This window comes from Gouania willdenowi, chromosome 9, assembly GCF_900634775.1.
Source record: "Gouania willdenowi chromosome 9, fGouWil2.1, whole genome shotgun sequence".
NCBI classification, from domain to species: Eukaryota; Metazoa; Chordata; class Actinopteri; order Blenniiformes; family Gobiesocidae; genus Gouania; species Gouania willdenowi.
In genome coordinates this window covers 30,156,710-30,176,482 of record NC_041052.1, presented here as the reverse complement: position 1 = coordinate 30,176,482, position 19,773 = coordinate 30,156,710, and the positions used below count along the sequence as shown (strand labels likewise).

Below are 19,773 nucleotides of genomic sequence, written 5' to 3'. Positions count from 1 at the left end.
ATAAAATGTGTTTGAGGAGACGTGTCAGCAGCATAGGATGTCTGCATAGAGAGCCCTCCGTGTTACACTGGATATTAAGACAGTAAACGCCGCTTGATATTGCATCATTTATATTGACTTTTAATGTAATATTGTCGCCAGAGTCATCTCAACGTCCTAAAAATGTCATAGAAAAAACACTGAACAGGACACGAACCCGCAACCCATCGCTTTCAAGAGCAGCGTCACAACTCACTGCACCATCATATCTTGAAAGAGATGCGAGTCACAGATGTAACTGAATAACAATATAAAACAACAATCGAGCCTTAAAAGTGGATTCATTTAAATTATCATCTCCTCCTTTACATTATCCACAGGTTTGTATCCAGTGAACTTTACTACAGACGTCAGTAGATGTTTTAATGCAGATCAACCTCTCACTGTCTTTCACTTAATGATCTGCATCCACAAAGAAAACCACCGTTTGCACACAAAAAAAAAACAAAAAAAAGTAAAGCCTGTGTGTGTGTGTGTGTGTGTGTGTGTGTGCGTGCGTGCGTGCGTGCGTGCGTGTGTGTTTTATGCTGTTTATTGTGTGTTTGTTGTAATCATTTTTGAGAAATAGCGGGATATCTGCTTACCGTCAGACCTGGAGTTTGATTCAATATTTGCGAAGGTCACTGAACTTAAACACTCCTGGTTGTGTACACACATCTTTGCCCCCCTCCATAATAAAGCCCTGCTGTGTGCGTGTCCCTCAGTGTTGCCTATATGTGTCTCCAGGATGAAGGTGTGTGTCCTGCTGTGTGTGTGTTTCTTCAGCCTGAAGATGGGAGCCACATCCAGGTCGTAAGTCAACAAGTCTTTGTTGTTGTTATTGTTTAGTGTGTGTGTGTGTGTGTGTGTGTGTGTGTGTGTGTGTGCGTGCGCGCGTGCGTGTGTGCGTGTGTTAAGAAGAGCCACTGTGGCTTGGCTGTCGGACGCGACACAGACAACCTACTGACATGATGTAGACAAACTACAGACACGATGTGGACACACACGATATAGACATACTGCAGACACAATACACACAAACTACAGACATGATACAGACAAACTACTGACATGATGCAGACATACTACAGACACAATGCAGAAAAACACAGACATGCTGTAGACAAACTACAGACACCATACAGACAAATGAAGGACAGCCCACCGATACTGTCTGTTGCTTTGTGTTGCATGACGACTCGTGTTGTGTCCGTGGTGTTAGCATGTTAGGATGTTTTGCTGCTTCCCTGTTAAAGTGTGTGATGCTGGAAGCTATGGGCTAACCGCTCACTTCCTGTAGAAGATGAGCACTTCCTGTGCTGTAAATGCTGAAATGTGTCGACGGTAACGTTGTCTGCACTTAGACTACAGTATTACTGTAACCATGGCTACCACTCACAATGTTACTACAGCTTTGTTTGAAATTAATGACAGAAGCAACAGATGGACAGAAACAAACGGTCTCCCTGTTGGCAACCACCACACCGCTGTGTTGGGTTTGTCCATGACCTTCAGATCATGAGACACTACAGACAAACTACAGACAGAAAGGCATCAAACTGTCAAGCCTCCTAAAAAAACCTGTCAGTCAAAGTTAAACCTCAGCAAACATTAATCTACTTTTTTTAAACAATCTGATATTTTATAGGACATACTGTAATATTATTAATATTAACATTAAGATTTACCAGGAGTGCCATCTGGGATTGAGGTAAAATGATGTGATGTCATGGTGTGGTGTCACGGTGTGATGTTGTGGTGTGATGTCATTGTGTGATGTCGTGTGATGTTGCGGGGTGATGTCATGGTGTGATGTCACGGTGTCAGGTACTTGGTCGCCGCTCCGCTCTCCTTCCGTGTGGATGCTTTGGAGACGGTGCTGCTGCAGCTGTTTGGTTTTACTGAGGAGGTGACGGTCTTCGTGTTCCTGAAGACCTCTTTGGCCCCAGATCACCAGGTCCTGGCCCAGGACGTGGTGAAGCTGAACGCCCAGAACCATCACCAGGCCACGGCCACAGTGCGGGTGGGTGGAATTACAGAGTGACCACTGACCTCTGAAGGTTACTATGTGTTTCTAACGCTGTGCTGGCATCTATCTGTAGCTCCTCCCACAGCTAGACAAGTCCACGACGAATGTAGTCCTCCACATCCAGTGTCCTCACATCAACGAACACGTGTCTGTGCCTGTCAGTCGCTCCAACGGCTTCCTGTTCATCCAGACTGATAAACCACTCTACACGCCGCATCAGCTAGGTCAGGGTTACTTACTCTGTGTACACACACACATGACACACTGTACACACACACTGTACACACACTCTGTACACATACACTGTACACACACACACACACACACACACACACACACACACACACACACACACACACACACACACACACACACACACACACACACACACTGTATTACGCTGTTGGATCTATTTGAATTTTATGTAAGTATTGTGATCGGCTTTAATGTCTGTTTTTGCCGATCTGATCAATGATGTAACATTGCTGCTCTGCCTCTGGCCCCATAACGTGTTTTTTTGTGTTTGCGCATACGCAGTCAGTTCCCCAAGATGAAAACCATTTACGCAAAAAGGCAGCTCTCTATGCCGCCTTTGAACATAACCGCGCTATGCTAAATGCTATACGTACGTTCAGAGTGCATTAGTAAATTGATAGAGTGTGGCTACGGCTGCTATGTTCTCTAGCTAGTGGGCAGGATAACACTACAGGCAGGATGATAGCGCTAGAGATGATGGTGAAACTTTCTTTTGAGGAAAAACGACAGCTTTTAAAAGATGGGAGACCAACACCTGAACCACCAGACCTTCAGCAAAGGTAAGGTCAGAACATGTTTCATACTTTCCACAGTGAATGATACAAAAGGAAGGATTGGCTTTGTGGATGCGCTTCACTGAGGCTGTTCCGAGTTCTTGTTGTTGTTGTCATTTTCTCTGTGTTTCTGTGTTTCCAACACAAACAATGGATGTGCTGCCGTGTCATGAGATATATCTTGTTGGGAGAGTATGGAGGCTATATTAAATAATTGCTTGTTTCTTTAATGGTGTTTTACGATGTTGATTTTGTTAGATTAACACTTGCCAGCTGAAACATATAGAAATGTCATTGGTGACATTGATTTGCAACGCCCTGCCTACCCAGCCCTAGTGCTCACGGCACGTCACTGCTCTCTGTTCTCTGTGTATCTCCATCCACATCTGCATCTCTATCCGTGTACCCAGCGGAGTCTGGTACTGATGTATCTTAGCTAAATATCACAGAGCAGTCTAGCTCTCCTTAGCTCACTCGCTAACCTTGAGGTCATGAAAACAGTCCACGGTTGTGTGAGTGTTACAGAAAGACAATTATTATATATAACTGTTAAATATTGGAGAAGGGGTAGGATTTGACGTTTACTTCTTCCTACCCCTTTTCAGGCATGCTAATCAGATAGGATATATGTATGTATGTTTATTGATAATTATGTGTGGGTCTATTTAAACATTGTTTATATATATTTTTTGTTTAACTTTATTTTCATGATATATAATTAATTTTATCTATTAACATCAAATGGTGCAGTGACGTGCAGTCAGGGTAGGCAAGGTAGGCAGTGACTACACAAGGGTGAATTGATATTTTGATTTTTTTTTTAAATTATAATATAATTATAAATTATTTATTTTTCAATTTCGGATAGCCTACAGTACCTATAAGTTTGAAAGTGTCAGCATTTTGTGCTTTTCATCGCCCAAATCGCTAAACATCGTTATTTTCTAAACGCTGTAAGGTAGGAGGAGGCCACACCCCTTCTCAAAAGCACATTGCTGCTCTGCCTCTGTTCCCATAGCGTGTTTTTATGTGTTTGCGCATGTGCAGTCAGTTCCCCAGGATGACAACCATTTACGTAAAAAGGCAGCTCTCTATGCTGCCTTTTTACATTAGTACATTAGCCTTCACAGTACATTAGTGAATTGATATCACGTGACTGCTGCTGCTACGTTCCCTAGGTAAAAGCGGGATAACACTACAGGCAGGATGACAGCGCTAGAGACAAAAAAGAAACTTTTTTTTGAGGAAAAATGACAGCTTTTAAAAGATGGGAGACCAGCACCCGAGCCACCAGACCTGAGACATGAGATATATCTTGTTGGGAGAGTTTGGAGGCTATATTAAATAATTGTTTATGTTTCTTTAATGGTGTTTTACGACTTTGATTTTGTCAGATGGCTAAATGCTTGTTGATGTGGATCTTGTTGGGTTTTTTCTTTCTTATTATGAATTTCATATTTTGTAAAGCGCATTGGTATGACTTTGTTCATTGCGCTATACAAAGAATTAAATTGAATTGAATTGAATTAACACTTGCCAGCAGAAACATATGAAATTGTCATTGGTGTTGACATTGTTGGTCTCGATTTGGAACGCCCTGCCTACCCAACCCTAATGCGCATGGCAAGTTACTGAAATGGTGTATATATTCTGGGATGTGTGTACGTATAGGAATGTTTGATATGTATGTGATTGCACAAAATGTATTAAATGTCAAATGCCTGAAAAAAAAGGGTTCAAATTAAAGCAACATAATATCAGGGCCTACAAGACAGTGAAAAATGCAGAAATTCCCATTTTTACATGATTTAATCATGTCAACCCAAAGACACACTGCAAATAACTTGACTTCTTCAGGTTATTCTTACAAACAGAGATACAACATTCTTGATCCATGTCACATCATATACAGTTCAGTGTATGGTTAACTATGCTAATTGCTTGAACCACGCTTTCACCCCAAGAGTGTGCTTCCACAACTTCATGGCCACATCAAGTTTCCCACTAGAGGTAATCATATTCTGGACAATGTTTACACTGTAAACAAAGGGGCCTACAAAGCCCTCCCCCTCCCCCACCTCGGAGCCTCAGACCACTCCACTGTTATGCTAATGCCAGCATACAGGCCACTGGTTAAAGCCATCAAACCAGTTAGGAAGCAGGTACGGGTGTGGCCTGAGGGGTCCACAGAAGCACTCCAGGACTGCTTTTCCACCACTGACTGGAGTATGTTCAAACAAGCAGCCACCAACAATAACATCACCGACCTCCAGGAGTACACAGAGACCGTCACGTCCTACATGGAAAAGTGCATGGACGATGTCACGGTCACCAAGACCTTCACCATTCGGGCCAATCAGAAGCCATGGCTGACAGGTGAAGTCCATAGGCTCCTGAAGGCCAGGAACACTGCCTTCAGAGCTGGGGACGCGGGGGGCCTAAGGACTGCCAGGGCCAACCTGTCACGAGGCATCAGATTGGCCAGGAGGAAATACTCCAGGAGGATCGCAGACCGGTTCACCGACAGCAGAGACACCAGGAACCTGTGGCGGGGGGTCCAGACCATCACAGACTACAAGCCCCCTCCGCAGACCTGTGACAGCTCCACCTCTCTGCTAAACAACCTCAACAACTTCTTTGCTCGTTTTGAGGCAGACAACAGCACCCCAGCACAGAAGACGCCACCTTCTCCTGGCGACCAGGTACTGACGCTTTCCCGGGATAGCGTGAAGCGATCCCTCCAGAGAACAAATGCACGGAAAGCGCCAGGTCCTGACAACATCCCAGGTCGTGTCCTGAGAGACTGTGCAGAGGAGCTCACAGATGTCCTCACCGACATCTTCAACACGTCACTGAGCCAAGCTGTTGTCCCCACATGCTTCAAAGCCACCACCATCATCCCGGTCCCTAAGAAGCCGTCTCCATCCTGCTACAATGACTACCGCCCGGTCGCACTAAGCCCCATCCTCATGAAGTGCTTCGAGCGGCTGGTCATGCAGCACATCAAGTCTGCCCTCTCCTCCACCCTGGACCCCTACCAGTTTGCATATCGGCCTAACCGATCGACCGACGACGCCATCTCCACTGCCCTCCACTCAGCCCTCACCCACCTGGAGACCAAGGACGCCCACGTCAGAATGCTGTTCATCGACTTCAGCTCAGCATTCAACACCATCATCCCGCAGAAGCTCATCCACAAACTGGACAACCTGGGCCTAAGCACCCCCATGTGCAACTGGCTGCTGGACTTCCTGACAGGGAGACCACAGGCAGTTCGGGTCGGCAGTAACACCTCCAGCACCATCATGATGAACACGGGGGCCCCCCAAGGATGTGTGCTGAGCCCCCTCCTCTTCACTCTGCTGACCCATGACTGCGCCCCATCTTCCAGCTCCAACCTCTTCGTTAAGTTCGCGGACGACACGACTGTGGTGGGTCTCATCAACAACAACGATGAGTCAATCTACAGGAGTGAGGTGAGCAGGCTGGCCTCGTGGTGCAAGGACAATAATCTCCATCTGAACGTGGAGAAGACGAAGGAGATTGTTGTGGACTTCAGGAGAACGCACACCCAGCATGCTCCTCTGACCATCGACGGTGCTGCAGTGGAGAGGGTGAGCAGCACCAAGTTCCTGGGTGTGCACATCTCCGACGACCTGTCCTGGTGCCTCAACTCTGCATCACTGGCCAAAAAAGCTAATCAGCGCCTTTACTTCCTCCGCAAACTGAGGAGAGCAAGAGCCCCATCCTCCATCATGCACACATTCTACAGTGGCACCATTGAGAGCATCATGTCCAGCTGCATCACCGTGTGGTACGGCGCTTGCACCGTGTCCTGCCGTAAGTCTCTGCAGCGCATCGTGAGAATAGCTGAGAAGATCATTGGTGTCTCTCTTCCCCCCCTTCTGGTCATTTACAACTCACGTCTCACCCGCAAAGCCACCAGGATTGCAGGTGACCCCACCCCGTCCTACAGCCTCTTCAGCCTGCTGCCATCTGGGAGGAGACTGCAGATCCTCCGTGCTCGAACGAGCAGGCTCAAGAACAGTTTATTCCACCAGGCTGTCAGGAGACTCAACTCCCTCCCTGCTCTCCCTCCCATTCGTCCACTCATCCCCTTTCCCTTTCCTGCCAGTGCCTCCATCCCCCCTCCGCCTCCTTCCACCCTCTGCCCTCAGTTCTCTACCCTCCTTCACCCCTCTGCCCCCTCTGCCCTCCATCCCCCCCCCCTTCATCCTGCCACAGTCTGCCCCTACAGGACCTGGCATCACCCCCCTCCACCTCCACCCCCCGCGTGCTCCACTAATTCACGCACCCTAAACTCTGCACAGCCGTCATTGTATTGTTATGCTATTTGTACTATTTGCACACTACCTCACTTTTTAACTTCGTAATTTAATCTGCACTCTGTTTATATTATTAATACTGTAATTTATTTATATTCTACCTCATAGTAATTTCTCCACATTCTACCTCATAGTGGAACACTCACAAGTGCCTTGTCTGTCGATTGTCTGTTGTTCGTTATTTGTTGTCCGAATGTCTTTAGTTAAGTTATTTGTTGTATAGTATTGCTAGTTGTTTTTTTGTGTGTTTGTTGTGTGTTTTTGTGTTTTAAGTGCTCTTTTTATGCACTGCAGGTTTGCACTGGGGGTTGGGGGGGGATTGCAATTTCATCTGTGCTGTATGTTTAACATGGTGCATATTTGACAATAAAGAACCTTGAACCTTGAACCTTGAACCTTCATCAACGGCGGGTTAGGTGGCACTCTTCTCTTCATGGACAGTGCTTTCACCTTCAATCCAGTCTCATCAACAACTACAGATTACTTTTGTAACCCTGGTTTCTATGAGTAATATGAGTGAGATGTCTCATTATGGGATGTTGCCTCTGCTACATTTCTCAGAATGCCTATTTCACTTTGCCAATCCTGATTGGCCGGTGAAGCGCATCAGTTTGATGGGAGAACCTCCTTCCTCCTACAAAAGGAGGGGACAAACTTAGTGCATTCTTGATAAGCAAACCTCTTCTCCTTGTTTGAGAAAGTGCCACGCATGCGGTGGATACATTCAACATGTAAAAGCGGACAAACGTGAGGGGCGAGGTTCAGCTTACCGCCACACAGATGTCCTGGTCAGACAATCCCCTGAACAAGGCCCAGGGTGTGGCAAGTCCTCGAGTTGAGTGTGCAGGCAGACCTGCAGGCGGATGCAGACTCTGACACGAGTAAGCCAAAGCAATAGGCTCTACCACCCAGTGTGACAGGCAATGTTTAGAGACAGGTTTCACCTTCCGGGGTTGGCCCAGGAGACAAACAGCTAATCGCTCCTCCTGAGGCCCCTTGTCCTGTCCATGTAAGTGCGGATCTCATGAACAGGACACAACAAATGAGGCCACTGCTTACTCTGTCAGGCACAAAAGGCCGGCAGATAACATGAACCCACAACCTTTGGCACAAAGGCCGGGTTGGGTCTCAGAATGATTCTCGCATCACCTGGGGAAAGCTGAGCGCACGACAGGTGAACCGAGAGCGCATGAATGTCACTGACTCTTTTGGCCGAAGCCAGAGCCAGCAACAAAACAGCTTTAAGGGAGGCAAACTTCAGGTCAGTCTCACCCATTGGTTCAAACGGGGTTCCCTTAAGACCCTCCAGAACCACCGGCAGATCCCACGATGGAACCATTGATCTGGACACACGGGAAGGAGCCTGTGCGCACCCTGCGCGCACCCTTCATAAACCTTCATATCAGTGGATGCTGACTTGCTGGTTTGCCCGCAAAGCCTACGTGACAAATACACCTTCACAGTGTAAAAGGCTTGCGCCTGTCAATCAGGCCCTGCAGGAATGACAGAATCACACCCACCGGGCACTGAAAAGGAATGTGGCCTCCCTGGAGTCCTCAAACGCCTTCCACTTGTAGGGTGGAGATCACATCCTGTGATAACCCTATGGCCGACAGATTGCGCCACTCAGGGGCCAGGACCACAGCACTGTCTGGGCGTGGATGAAAACCATGTCTTCCGCCTGCGACAGCAGATCCCAGCGCAGCGGGAGCTGCTAGGGGGAGCACAGAGCAGCTGGTAAATCCCCGCCAACCGGTGCATAGCCAGCCAGTGGGGAGCCACCAGAATCAGATAATGGCCGCATTCCCTTTCCCTGTGCAGGGTGATAAGAATCAGAGCCAACAAAAGGAAGGCGAAGAGAAGTACATGCGCCAGTGCATCTACGCCAAGGGGAGCAACCGTGCTGTGCAAAGAGAAAAACCCCTGCGTACAGGTCCACTTCGGCCCGTCCATAACGGGCCCACAGCTGTCGCACCACATCCGGGTGCAACATCCATTCCCCGTAAATGACCCTGGAAAGCAGGTCCGTGCCCACGTTCATGATCCCCTGGATGTGCGTCGCTCTCAGCGAGAGGAGACACCCACACCCCAAAGAATCAGTCTGCGTGCCAGCGACAGCAACTGACGGGAGCGTAACCCACCCTGCCGGTTGATATACGCCACGACCCTTGTGTTGTCCGTCCTAACCAGGACATGATGTCTCCTGAGAGACGGGAGGAAGTGGATCAGTGTGAAAAACACACGCTCTCACACACGGTTGCGCCCTGCAGCCAGAGAGTTTGAGAGCGACGAGATGGCACCCTCTGCCTGAGGACGTTCACATAGCCTGTGGTGGCTCTCAAGTAGTGGCAGAGCCCCCTGGCGGCGGCGGGCCGCTTGCAACGAGGAAATCCATCTGCGGCCTGGTGGAGTCCCCTGCCGGCGGCCGACCGTCCGACCCCAGAGGGACTACTCCCACAGAGGAGCCCCCTGTTGGCAGGACAGCGCCATACCCCCCGGAGCAAGACGCCTCCCTTCAAGTGAGATAACGGGTCCCGTTATCACCCTGTTTATTGTGGCAGGCAACACTTTCACATTTAGGGTTGCCTTTGGCCTTTGGCCGAGAGGCATGAGCGATGAGCACATCACTCTGTTTTTGACGTGTGTAGGTGCATGCTTGTGGACATGCAGGAGGGGGCAACAGCCAAATGTCCTGTGGAACCTGTCCTTCTCTCCCGGTCATCAGAGGGCCAAGCCTTGGCAGAGCGGTAGGTGAGAGCGGTAGGGGAAACGCCCGTGGAAGCGCCCGTAAAAAGCGCCCGTGAAAGCGGAACAGCTAGAGCCGACGAACGGGGAACAGTCAGCTTCAGCTTTGGGGCAAGAGAGGAAGGCGGTCAGGCCGTCTTTTTCTTTTTCTGTGCCTGCGTGCAGTGGGATTACTGCACCGGTGCAGCGGCAGCTGGGGCCGGGGACTTCCCACATAGGCTCAGAGCCTCATCATCCCTTTTCTTTGCTTCGCAGCGTTGCTGCATGGAAAACAGGGCAGAGCCAAAAATTCCCTCAGGAACGATGGGAGCATTCAGGATGTCGCATTTTTCAGCATCCGTCAGCGTTGCAAGGACGAGTCAGCGAGCACGCTCCTGGATGACTATATTACCCATGACCCTCCCCATAGTCTGTAGTGAGCAGGCTTGGGTACGGAGGCACACATCCGTCACAATGGACATCTCCTCCACTATCGCTGGGTCCTGGGACAAAGCAAAATCCTCACACAGTTAAGCCTGATAGGCAGTGAGGAGGGAGAGGCTCTGACCGAGTGGCCGCATAGGTCCTGTGGGACAGGTCTTACTGGAGACGGTTCAGTTTTGACGGCAACATGGGTCTCCGTGGGAGCAGGTGCAGGACCACCTGCAGCATCCTGAGCAGTCCGCGGGCCTCAATGGCCTCGCAGTCAAGGACGGAGTAGCCTGCACCCGGAGTCCTCCCGGTGAACGGGTGGGTCTGCCAAAGATGAGCCACTTCCTCAAGCAGCTCAGGGGAAGAAGTTTGTCTCGGAGCCCATCTGAAGAGAGGAAACTTCTTTCCCTCGTAGTGGGTGGTTTTCACGGCAACGGGGGGCCATGCAATAGCACACTTCCACCATATCCAGGCTTGGAGGATGAGAGACGGGTGTGGAGCCCTCCATGTCCTCCCGAGAGGCAGTGAAGGAGACAAACAGGCAAACACCCTTCGTCCACCCCGGACAGAAGTGTATCGGAGGAATCCCCATCATATTCTCCACAGTCAATATCTGCCAGGTTCAGCTGAGAGCCGCAACTGGAGCCGTGAACAGCAGTTTCCATGGAATCCGTCTTTACTGCATCCACTATGGCCATGCCGTGTGTGTAGAAAGAGGGGCCTTTCTCGGGCCTCAGAAGCCATGTCAGTCTCCTGTGGAGGCACCAGGTGCTAAACACGGAACAGTACTGACAGGAGGCCGGAGATTCAATCGCCGTTCGGGCATGCTCGATGCCCAGGCATACGGAGCAGGCCTCGTGTCCGTCCTTGTTGGATATTTTTCCACCACATGGAAAAAGGTAGAGTCATGGTGCATCCCGTGTCGGCCTTGTGTTCCATCGCTGAGTGATGCAGGCGGGAGAGCAGGTGGTTTAGCTTGTGCTACCACGAGGTGGCTAGCACAGGTGCTCACAGGGATGCAGGCCAACGTGCAACGGAGCGTCCAAGACGTCGGGGACAGCGTTGACTTTTGTACAGCAGCTGGGCCGCTGGAACTCCGGGGCTCATATACCGTGGTATAGGAGCTAGTGCTGGGCCAAACACCGCAGTGTGGGCCCAGGAGGGAGACAAAAGTGCGCAGGAGCCCAGAGGATGTCGAGGGCCATGATCTGGGACGGCAGCTATGGTGAGCTGGGGTCCACAAGCTCTTGTCTTGTGGCACAGAACTAGAGTGGGGCTGTCACCATAGTGAGAGGCTGCTGAAGGCCAATGAGTATGCCAGAGTGGCAGCGTTGGAGGGAGCAGACAGCCGAAGCTGGAGCTCTGAACTTCAAGCCTTGCGGCAGCGAAGGACAGCACTCACCACGCAGAGCGAAGTAAGAGCTGTTTAACCTTACCTTCCGACCTGGTGTGGTCTAAAAAGCTAAGCGTCAGCCCTGCCAGCGTTCATCGGCAGGAAAAAGGAAAATCCCACCTGTGAACACTTAGCTAAAAAATGCGAGGTAGCTGAGAGAAGAAGAGGTTTAAGAATGTTTGTCCCCTCCCTTATAGGAGGTGTGAGGTTCTCCCATCGAACTGATGCGCTTCACGGGCCAATCAGGTTTGGCAAAGTGAAATAAGTATTCTGAGAAATGTTGCAGAGGCGACATCCCATAGTGAGACATCTCACAAAATATTATGAAATAGAACCAGCTCTTCTTTCATCTGTTTAACCAAATTCAAGAAGTCAGAGTCAGCAGAGACACTTGATTATTTGGATGTAGGAGCAATTTCATGGAAGGTTGGTGGATCCCCCTCAGAGGTAGGGATTGGATTGGGTTTCTCTTGCTGCTCATCCTCCTTGCATCCTGACTCATTCTCCTCCCTCTTATGCAAAGGCAGTTCTTCCATTCTCTTTTCCTTCCTTGTGGTTTCCTCATCTGATGTTGTATGTTCTCCTTTGTCTTCATCCGCACTCATAACAGAGCTTCTGGTGTAGTAGAACAGGTTGGTTTTCAGAAGTTTCACTCAATCCTTATTCAGACACAATCCTTCTGATTTGAAAAAATGTCTGCCATCTCAGAAAATATCAAAGTTTTCTATAAAACTCAGTTAATATTCAGCAGACAAAAACTTATTCAAATTGTGAATTTTGTGTTTCCTCCTGTAAACTGGAGGAATTTGACCGCTGATATACACAGGCTGCAAATAGCTCAGAATTTCCAACAGATGAACAAGGTCTTTCTCTAACACCTCAGAGGACTCATTCCTCATGATTTATTCCTAAATGCATCACAACATTTTTCCCATTTCGGTATTTTTTTCAGGCAGGCAGGGGCGTTGCACCACATTTTGGGCCCTGGGTACAAACCATCTTTTTGGTCCCCTACTGTAAGTTATGTACACTTTTTTTTTTTTTTTTCGCACGGAAACTATACTTGTCTTCTTGCATTATCCTATAAGCTTTCTTTTTCCTTCACAATAACCTAATCACTCCATATCTATTGCTTGTATTTTATAAATCTGTTCTACTATATTTTTGTAGTGTATTGAATATTGTGTTTGTGACATACTTTTGCTACAGTTTAGTGGTGGCTGGTAAATATATATATTTTTGGAGTGGGGTATAACTAAAAAAAAAAGTATATATATATATATTGTTACGGTTACAAAACAATAGGCCTTAAATCAACAAACAGAGACACAACTGAAGGACCACAACAAAGAGATTGTGCATATCAGGCTTTTATTCTTAGGCAGAGCACTTTATAACTATACATTGCACCAAAATAAATAAAATTTCGACCCTTCTCTTCATGTTTTGATTCAAAAAGATATCACCACAATTGTTGAAAATATTTGTAATATCCCCATATATAAAAACAACAACAGGAGTAAGGGCCAAACAAACAAACTAAAAAATAGTCTCAATGTTAGAGTGCCCACTGACGGGCCTTTACATGAGCAAACGTGCTAATCAAGTTGTTTTTTGGCCAACTGACTCTATTGTGAGCAATGCTGGGCTGTTCAGTCTGCCCTGGGACATTGTTGATCTTAAATAGTTTTTTACTAATTTAAGTTTACCGAATGCTCGCTCCCCTCCAGTCAGTGGGAGTGTGCAAAAGATCTGCAAGCCAATGAAAACTTCTCCAAAAATGCTTTCTAGCTGCATTTTGGAAATGTCATTCAGCAGCTCCAGTGATGAATGAATATTTGGAAATGTAGCCCCATGAATCATTCTCAAATGAAACATTTCATTTTCAAATCCTTCCATAAGGTTTGTGTTATATTTCTTCATCAGAGCCTGGCATGAAATCCTCATTTGCTCATTTGTCATGTTAGAAATCTTGAAAAATGGTGCTAATGTGTCATATATAGATGCTGTGGTTTGAAACCTTGTCGTTACAGTAAGTCACTGATGATCAAATTCATTGCCACTTAAAATATGTTTTGTTTGAATATTTGCTGAGAGCTCTAATGTTTGCGCCCAGAGACACTCCATTAACTTGTATTGAAGAGGAGTACAACTTTTAACGAGAGTGGACGGTAAAGATTAGTGCGCCCCAAGGAGGAAACACATCACCAATCAGACACAGATGAACGAAACAACTTTATACAGAAGCATTATCTATATAATATTTACTATGGTAACCTAAATTAGGGCCGGGACAACGCGTCAACGTAATCGATGACGTAGACACAAAAAATACGTTGACGCAATTTATGCTCGCCAATGCGTCGTCCGACCAAAACAAAGATGGCGACGCCGGAGAATAACTAATGCAAGTGGCACCTCCTCCTTATGTCTTCCTTCCTGCAAATTGACCTGAAAGACTGTGCAGTAAAAAGGCCATAACCTTTTCCTTCAAAGACCTCCTGCACTAATGACTGATAAAAGAGGCAGGACTCTATTGCTGGGAGGAAGTGTCGGAATTCGTACTAAAATAAAAATATATTCCCTACCATTTTTTTTAGGCTTTTATTTCATTAAAGTGTCTTAAACTGTCAGGTAAGTATTGATAAAATCTGTTTATAAATATTCCTATAAGAAGAGGCAGTATTTACCATATTTATAATTGGAGGGCTTCAGAAAAAAGGTCCTTTCCTGTAGGACGAAGTGTTGACAGCCAGATGATCCCAGAGTCGGACGGTCCTCTGTCCCTGAAAAGTCGGGTAAGAGGCAGATTCTTCTCTTGGGAGAACCTGATGGCAAATCTACGTCCGTCTCTGGTCCCCGACAATCAAACGCTCATCCCATCCTCATCGCCAAGTTTGTTGTGGAATTTTTCTTGTGCTGCCTTTGAAATAAAGTATTTAAAACAGTTTCTGCACAATTCTGATTTGTGATTTGTGATTTTTTTTTTTAAAACAGCAAAGCTAGAACCTCCTATTACTCAATTTTAATAGAGGAAAACAAAAATAATCCTCGGTTTCTATTCAATACTGTTGCCAGGTTCACCAAAAGCCACAGCTCTGTTGAACCATTTATTACTGTCAACCTGAGCAATGATGACTTCATCAACTTCTTTACTGATAAAATTCTAACAATTAGAAACAAAGTTAATGTCCCCCTGCAGGAGTGCTCAATAATGTCTTAAACAAAGCAGCTCCTGAAATGAACCCAACATGTAGCTTTTATTTACATAGTTTAACTCTAATTTGGTCTATCTGAACTGACCTCAATAGTTGGTGCTTCTAAACCAACAAGCTGTCTTTTCGATCCAATCCCAAGTCCACTATTTAATTATGTTCTTCCACTAATTAGCACCAATATGGTGAACTAGATCAACAAGTTATGTACCACAGGCCTATAAAACCACTGTAATCAAACCTCTCCTTAAAAAACCTACCCTCGATCCAAGTGACTTGTCCAATTATAGGCCAATAGCCAATCTCCCTTTTGTTTCCAAAATTCTTGAATGTGATCACCTACATAGGAACAGTTTATATGAGAGCTTTCAGTCTGGCTTTAGAGCCCATCACAGCACAGAGACTGTCTTATTAAAAGTAACCAATGATCTCCTCTTAGCCTCAGACAGAGGGTTGGTCTCAGTTCTGGTGCTCTTAGATCTCAGTGCAGCCTTCGATACAGTGGATCATCATTTATTACTGCAGAGACTGGAAAGCGTTTTTGGGATTAAAGACAGCGCTGGGTTTGTTTAAATCCTGCCTATCAGACAGAACCCACTTTGTTCATGTTAATCTATCCTCACCGCACGCCAAAGTTAATCATGCAATTCCACAAGGTTCAGTTTTGGGACTAATACTCTACCTTATATGTGCTTTCATTAGGTAACATTATCAGAGAACATGAAATAAATTTCCATTGCTATGCAGATGATACACGGCTCTGTTTGTCAATGAAATCAGATGAAACTCATCAGTTATTAAAACTCCAGGCTTATCATTAAGTCATCACATCCTGGATGAGTTGTAACTTTCATCTTGTTAACCAGGATAAAACCGAAGTTATTTTATTTGGTCCAAAGCACCACAGATAGAAATTATTAGAGCAAATAGTGTCTCTGGATGGCATTACTCTGTCACCTAGCACCACAGTAAAAAACTTAGGCGTTATCTTTGATACTGACTTATCTTTTAACTCTCATATTAAACAAATCACAAGGACAGCTTTCTTCTACCTCCGTAATATCTCTAAAATCAGGAATATCATGGCCCAGAGTGATGCTGAAAAACGAATCCATGCATTTGTCACATTTAGTCTAGATTATTGTAACTCTCTACTTTCAGGATGTCCCAATAACTCACTAAAAAGTCTCCAGTTAATTCAGAATGCTGCCGCCAGTATACTAACTGGAACAAACAGGAGAGAGCATATTTCCCCAGCATTGGCTTCCTGTAAAATCTAGGATAAAGTTTGAAATCCTACAAAGCTCTGCATGATCAAGCTCCTGTATATCTTAGAAACCTGTTAGTGCCCTATTGTCAAGGCAGATCACTCCCCTCTCAATTTGCTGGCCTTCTGGAAGTTCCTAACATGTCTAGAAGTAGAACAGGAGGAAGAGCTTTCAGCTACCAGGCTCCTCGTCTTTGGAACCAGCTTTCAGTCTCAGTACGGGAGGCTGCTACCCTCTCCATCTTTAAGGCTAACTCAAAACCAACTTATATGCTGAAGCGTATACTGTATAATAGCATTAACTTAACCGCTAGAGTGGACATGGGCTCATCCGTAAACAGTCGCATTTAAAAAAAAAAAATGTTTTTATACCTTTTATTTACAATTTTATGTTACATGGACAACAAAGAGAAAGAAAAACAAACACAAAATAAATAAACTAATTAATTAATTAATTAATTAAAAAAGAAAAAACTTAGGGGGTCGTGCTCCTTGTGAATATTCAGTCCTTCATCCTAATAATCAATCCATTTTGTCCAGCGTTTCCCAAAATGTTTCAACTGGGTTTTCAGGTAATGAGTCCATTTCTCCATTACGTATATTTTCTCCAGTATATTTGTCCATTGGGTCACTGTTGGTGGGTCAACTTTCATCCTTGAGCTGGTGGAGGTGTGCTGCGTGCCGCACGTGCCGTATCACTCATCCTCATATTTAACTCCCTTCCCCACTTTTGTTTTATATAAAAAGTGTTTTGTATAAAAAGGTTCCATTTTGTTTTAGGCTTTTATGCAGTTTTGGGACCACCTTAGAGGGAGTGGCTTTGTATGCTTCTATTATGATTTCTACTAAATAATTTCCTGCTGAAAGCTCTTTTCTGATTTCAGTGTCAAAAATTTTCCTTATCTGTAGATATCTATAGAAATCGCCATTTTCCAAATCAAATTCTTTTTTAAGTTTGTCAAATGATTTTAATGTTTTAGGTGTTCTATCTTTCATCATTGTGCATAGCACAGTCATCCCTTTATCTCTTCATTTATTGAAAGTGTCGTCTATTTTTGCTGGTGTGACTCAAGGTGTCTGGGAAAGCCAGATTAGCAGTTTCGAGTAATTTTCCCAGTTACATTTTTTCCTTATCATTTTCCATAGTTTTAGTATGTGATCTACGATACCATTAGCACCCATTAATTTTATTTCTGTCTCACCTATCAGGGTTTGTGGTTGGGATTGGCCCATATTTAATTAAAATTGTTTCCATTTAGCCTGATAATCTGGAGAGCACCAGCAGACAATGTATCTCATCTGAGCAGCTAAATAATACTCCTTCAGGTTTGGTAGTGACAGTCCGCCCTTATCTTTGTTCAGATGTAAAGTCGTAAATTTAACCCTTGGTTTCGTTCTTGCTCAAATAAATTTTGAAATTTGTTTATTCCAGGCTGAAATTTGAGATTCTGGTATCTTGATTGGTAATGCTGAAAAAAGAAACAGTAACCATGGTAACATGTTCATTTTATAGTTTCAATTCTAGCACTGAAATCTAAGGATAGTGCCGTCCATTGTGAAAAATCGTTTTGTATTTTGTCATTTATTTTAGTGTAGTTTGTTTCATAGAGTTTGTTTATGTCTTGTGTAATCCAAGTTCCCAGATATTGAATTGAGTTTGTTTCTTTTTTCAGTCTGTATTCTTTCCTTATCGCCTTCTATATAGTTGATTGAGAGTATTTGTGTTTTAGAGATATTTAGAGAGTAACCTGAGAGAGAGCCAAAATCATTTAACGTTTCCATAACTGTACGGAGTGTCTCATTAGGGTTTTGGAGGTATAAAATTACGTCATCAGCAAAAAGTCCAATTTTGTGTTCCTCTTTAGCTAAATTGATTCCATTTATATCTTTATGTTGTCTAATGGCCTGAGCCAGGGGCTCTATGAATATTGCAAAAAGAGTAGGACTTAAGCCACAACCCTGGCGAGGACCTCTGTACAGTCTAAAATTGTTTGTGAGGTGTCCGTTTATATTAATTCTAGCAGTTGGTTTACTATACAGCGCCTGAATGCACTTGTCGAATTTGGTGTTGAAGCCCATTTTTTCCAGTACGTTGCTTAAAAATTTCCAGCTCACTTCACTATCATATTTAGAGTTTGTCTTTTATTATCTTGAGTTTGGCGCCCTTTAATAAAGCCTGCCTGGTCTTCGTCTATTAAATCAGGTAGAAAGTGTTCTATTCTTTTTGATTAATTGATGTGAATATTTTAGAGTCAACATTCAACATTGATATTCACAGTATTCCTTGTCTTTGCCCTCCTTGGGAATAACAGAGATGGTAGCCTCTTCTCAAGATGGTGGAATTTCTGCCTTTATCTAGTGTCCAGTTGAAGGATTTCAACATAACTGGTGCAAGGGTCTCCTTAAAGATTTTATACCACTCGTTTGGAAAACCGTCACTCCCGGGGGTTTTATTGTTTTTCAAATGAGTGATGGCTCTATGTATTTCCTTTATTGTTATGGGGGCTAATAATTTGTTGTTTTGCCAATCTCCCAGTGAAGGGAGGTCAAGAGCGGATAGATATTTCTTTGTTTCCATTTCATCAACTTCGTCCTTGCCAAGATGATGCCTGTTCCGTTTGCTGATGTCCGTGTGTGTGTGTGTGTGTGTGTGTGTGTGCGTGTGTGTGTGTGTGTGTGTAATAAGTCCGTGTGAATCTCCTCATGTTTAAGCCTCCGTCCATCCACTCTTCTCATTATGTCCATGTCTTTTATGGCTCTTATTGAATAACTGTAGTCCGGGCGGCCGTCCTGGTGATTAAAGAGTGGTTTTGTGTTCTCAAAGATGGCGCCAGCGTGTACCGGCTGCCGTCTGCCAGCTCTGCTGGAACTTCTGTTTGTCTGTGTCCTGATCGTTCTTTTGTGCCAAAACATCGATGCAACAGAATTGACATACGATCGTCAGGCACTAATGGACCTAAATCATGCACATGAGGTACGTCTGAGCTGCCCTGAGGATCAAACCTCCAGACTTCCTCCACACTTGGCCTCGGTGCCTGCCTACCTGCTGCGTGCACCTGTCCCGCGTAGGAAGCGTGCCAAGAGGCGGGGCAGACGCGCTGGACTCCTGGTGAAGGTGAAGGCGTACAGGAGGTCTTGTCCTGGGACTGCTCCGGGACACCCGCTGTCAAATGGATTACGGTGGATTCAGCCTGTGGCTCCCGTGCGTCCGATCACCGGCCTGCGTCATCTGCCGCTCGTAGCGCTGCTTCACCGGCGCCTTCCCAGACACCGTGCCGTGGATTATGGTTGCCTTCGCCCGCTGCAGCGCGACTCTCCACGGGCCAACACGGAAGTGTCGCTGCGCCTTGGATTACAAAATGCCAGATCGCTGGCAAATAAAGCGCACATCCTGAAAGATGTTTTCATGTCCCGCGGGTTGGACCTGATGTTCATCACAGAGACATGGCAACGGGAGAACGAGTACGTTCACTTAAATGAGCTGCGCCCTGCAGACTGTTCTGTGTTTGGAACCCCACGGATCACGCGTCGCGGAGGAGG

General features: G+C 45.7%; 1 protein-coding gene across 1 annotated transcript in view; it reads left to right on the top strand.

Annotated features, from left to right (window-relative positions):
* Positions 1–766: 766 nt before the first annotated feature.
* The window catches only part of c5 (complement component 5), a 103,555-nt gene continuing 84,548 nt past the window's right edge, over positions 767–19,773 (top strand). Inside the window, exons 1-3 of the mRNA XM_028458185.1 lie at positions 767–831; positions 1,846–2,041; positions 2,121–2,271. Coding sequence (XP_028313986.1) covers positions 767–831; positions 1,846–2,041; positions 2,121–2,271 — 412 coding nt within the window. The remainder of the gene's footprint in view (positions 832–1,845; positions 2,042–2,120; positions 2,272–19,773) is intronic.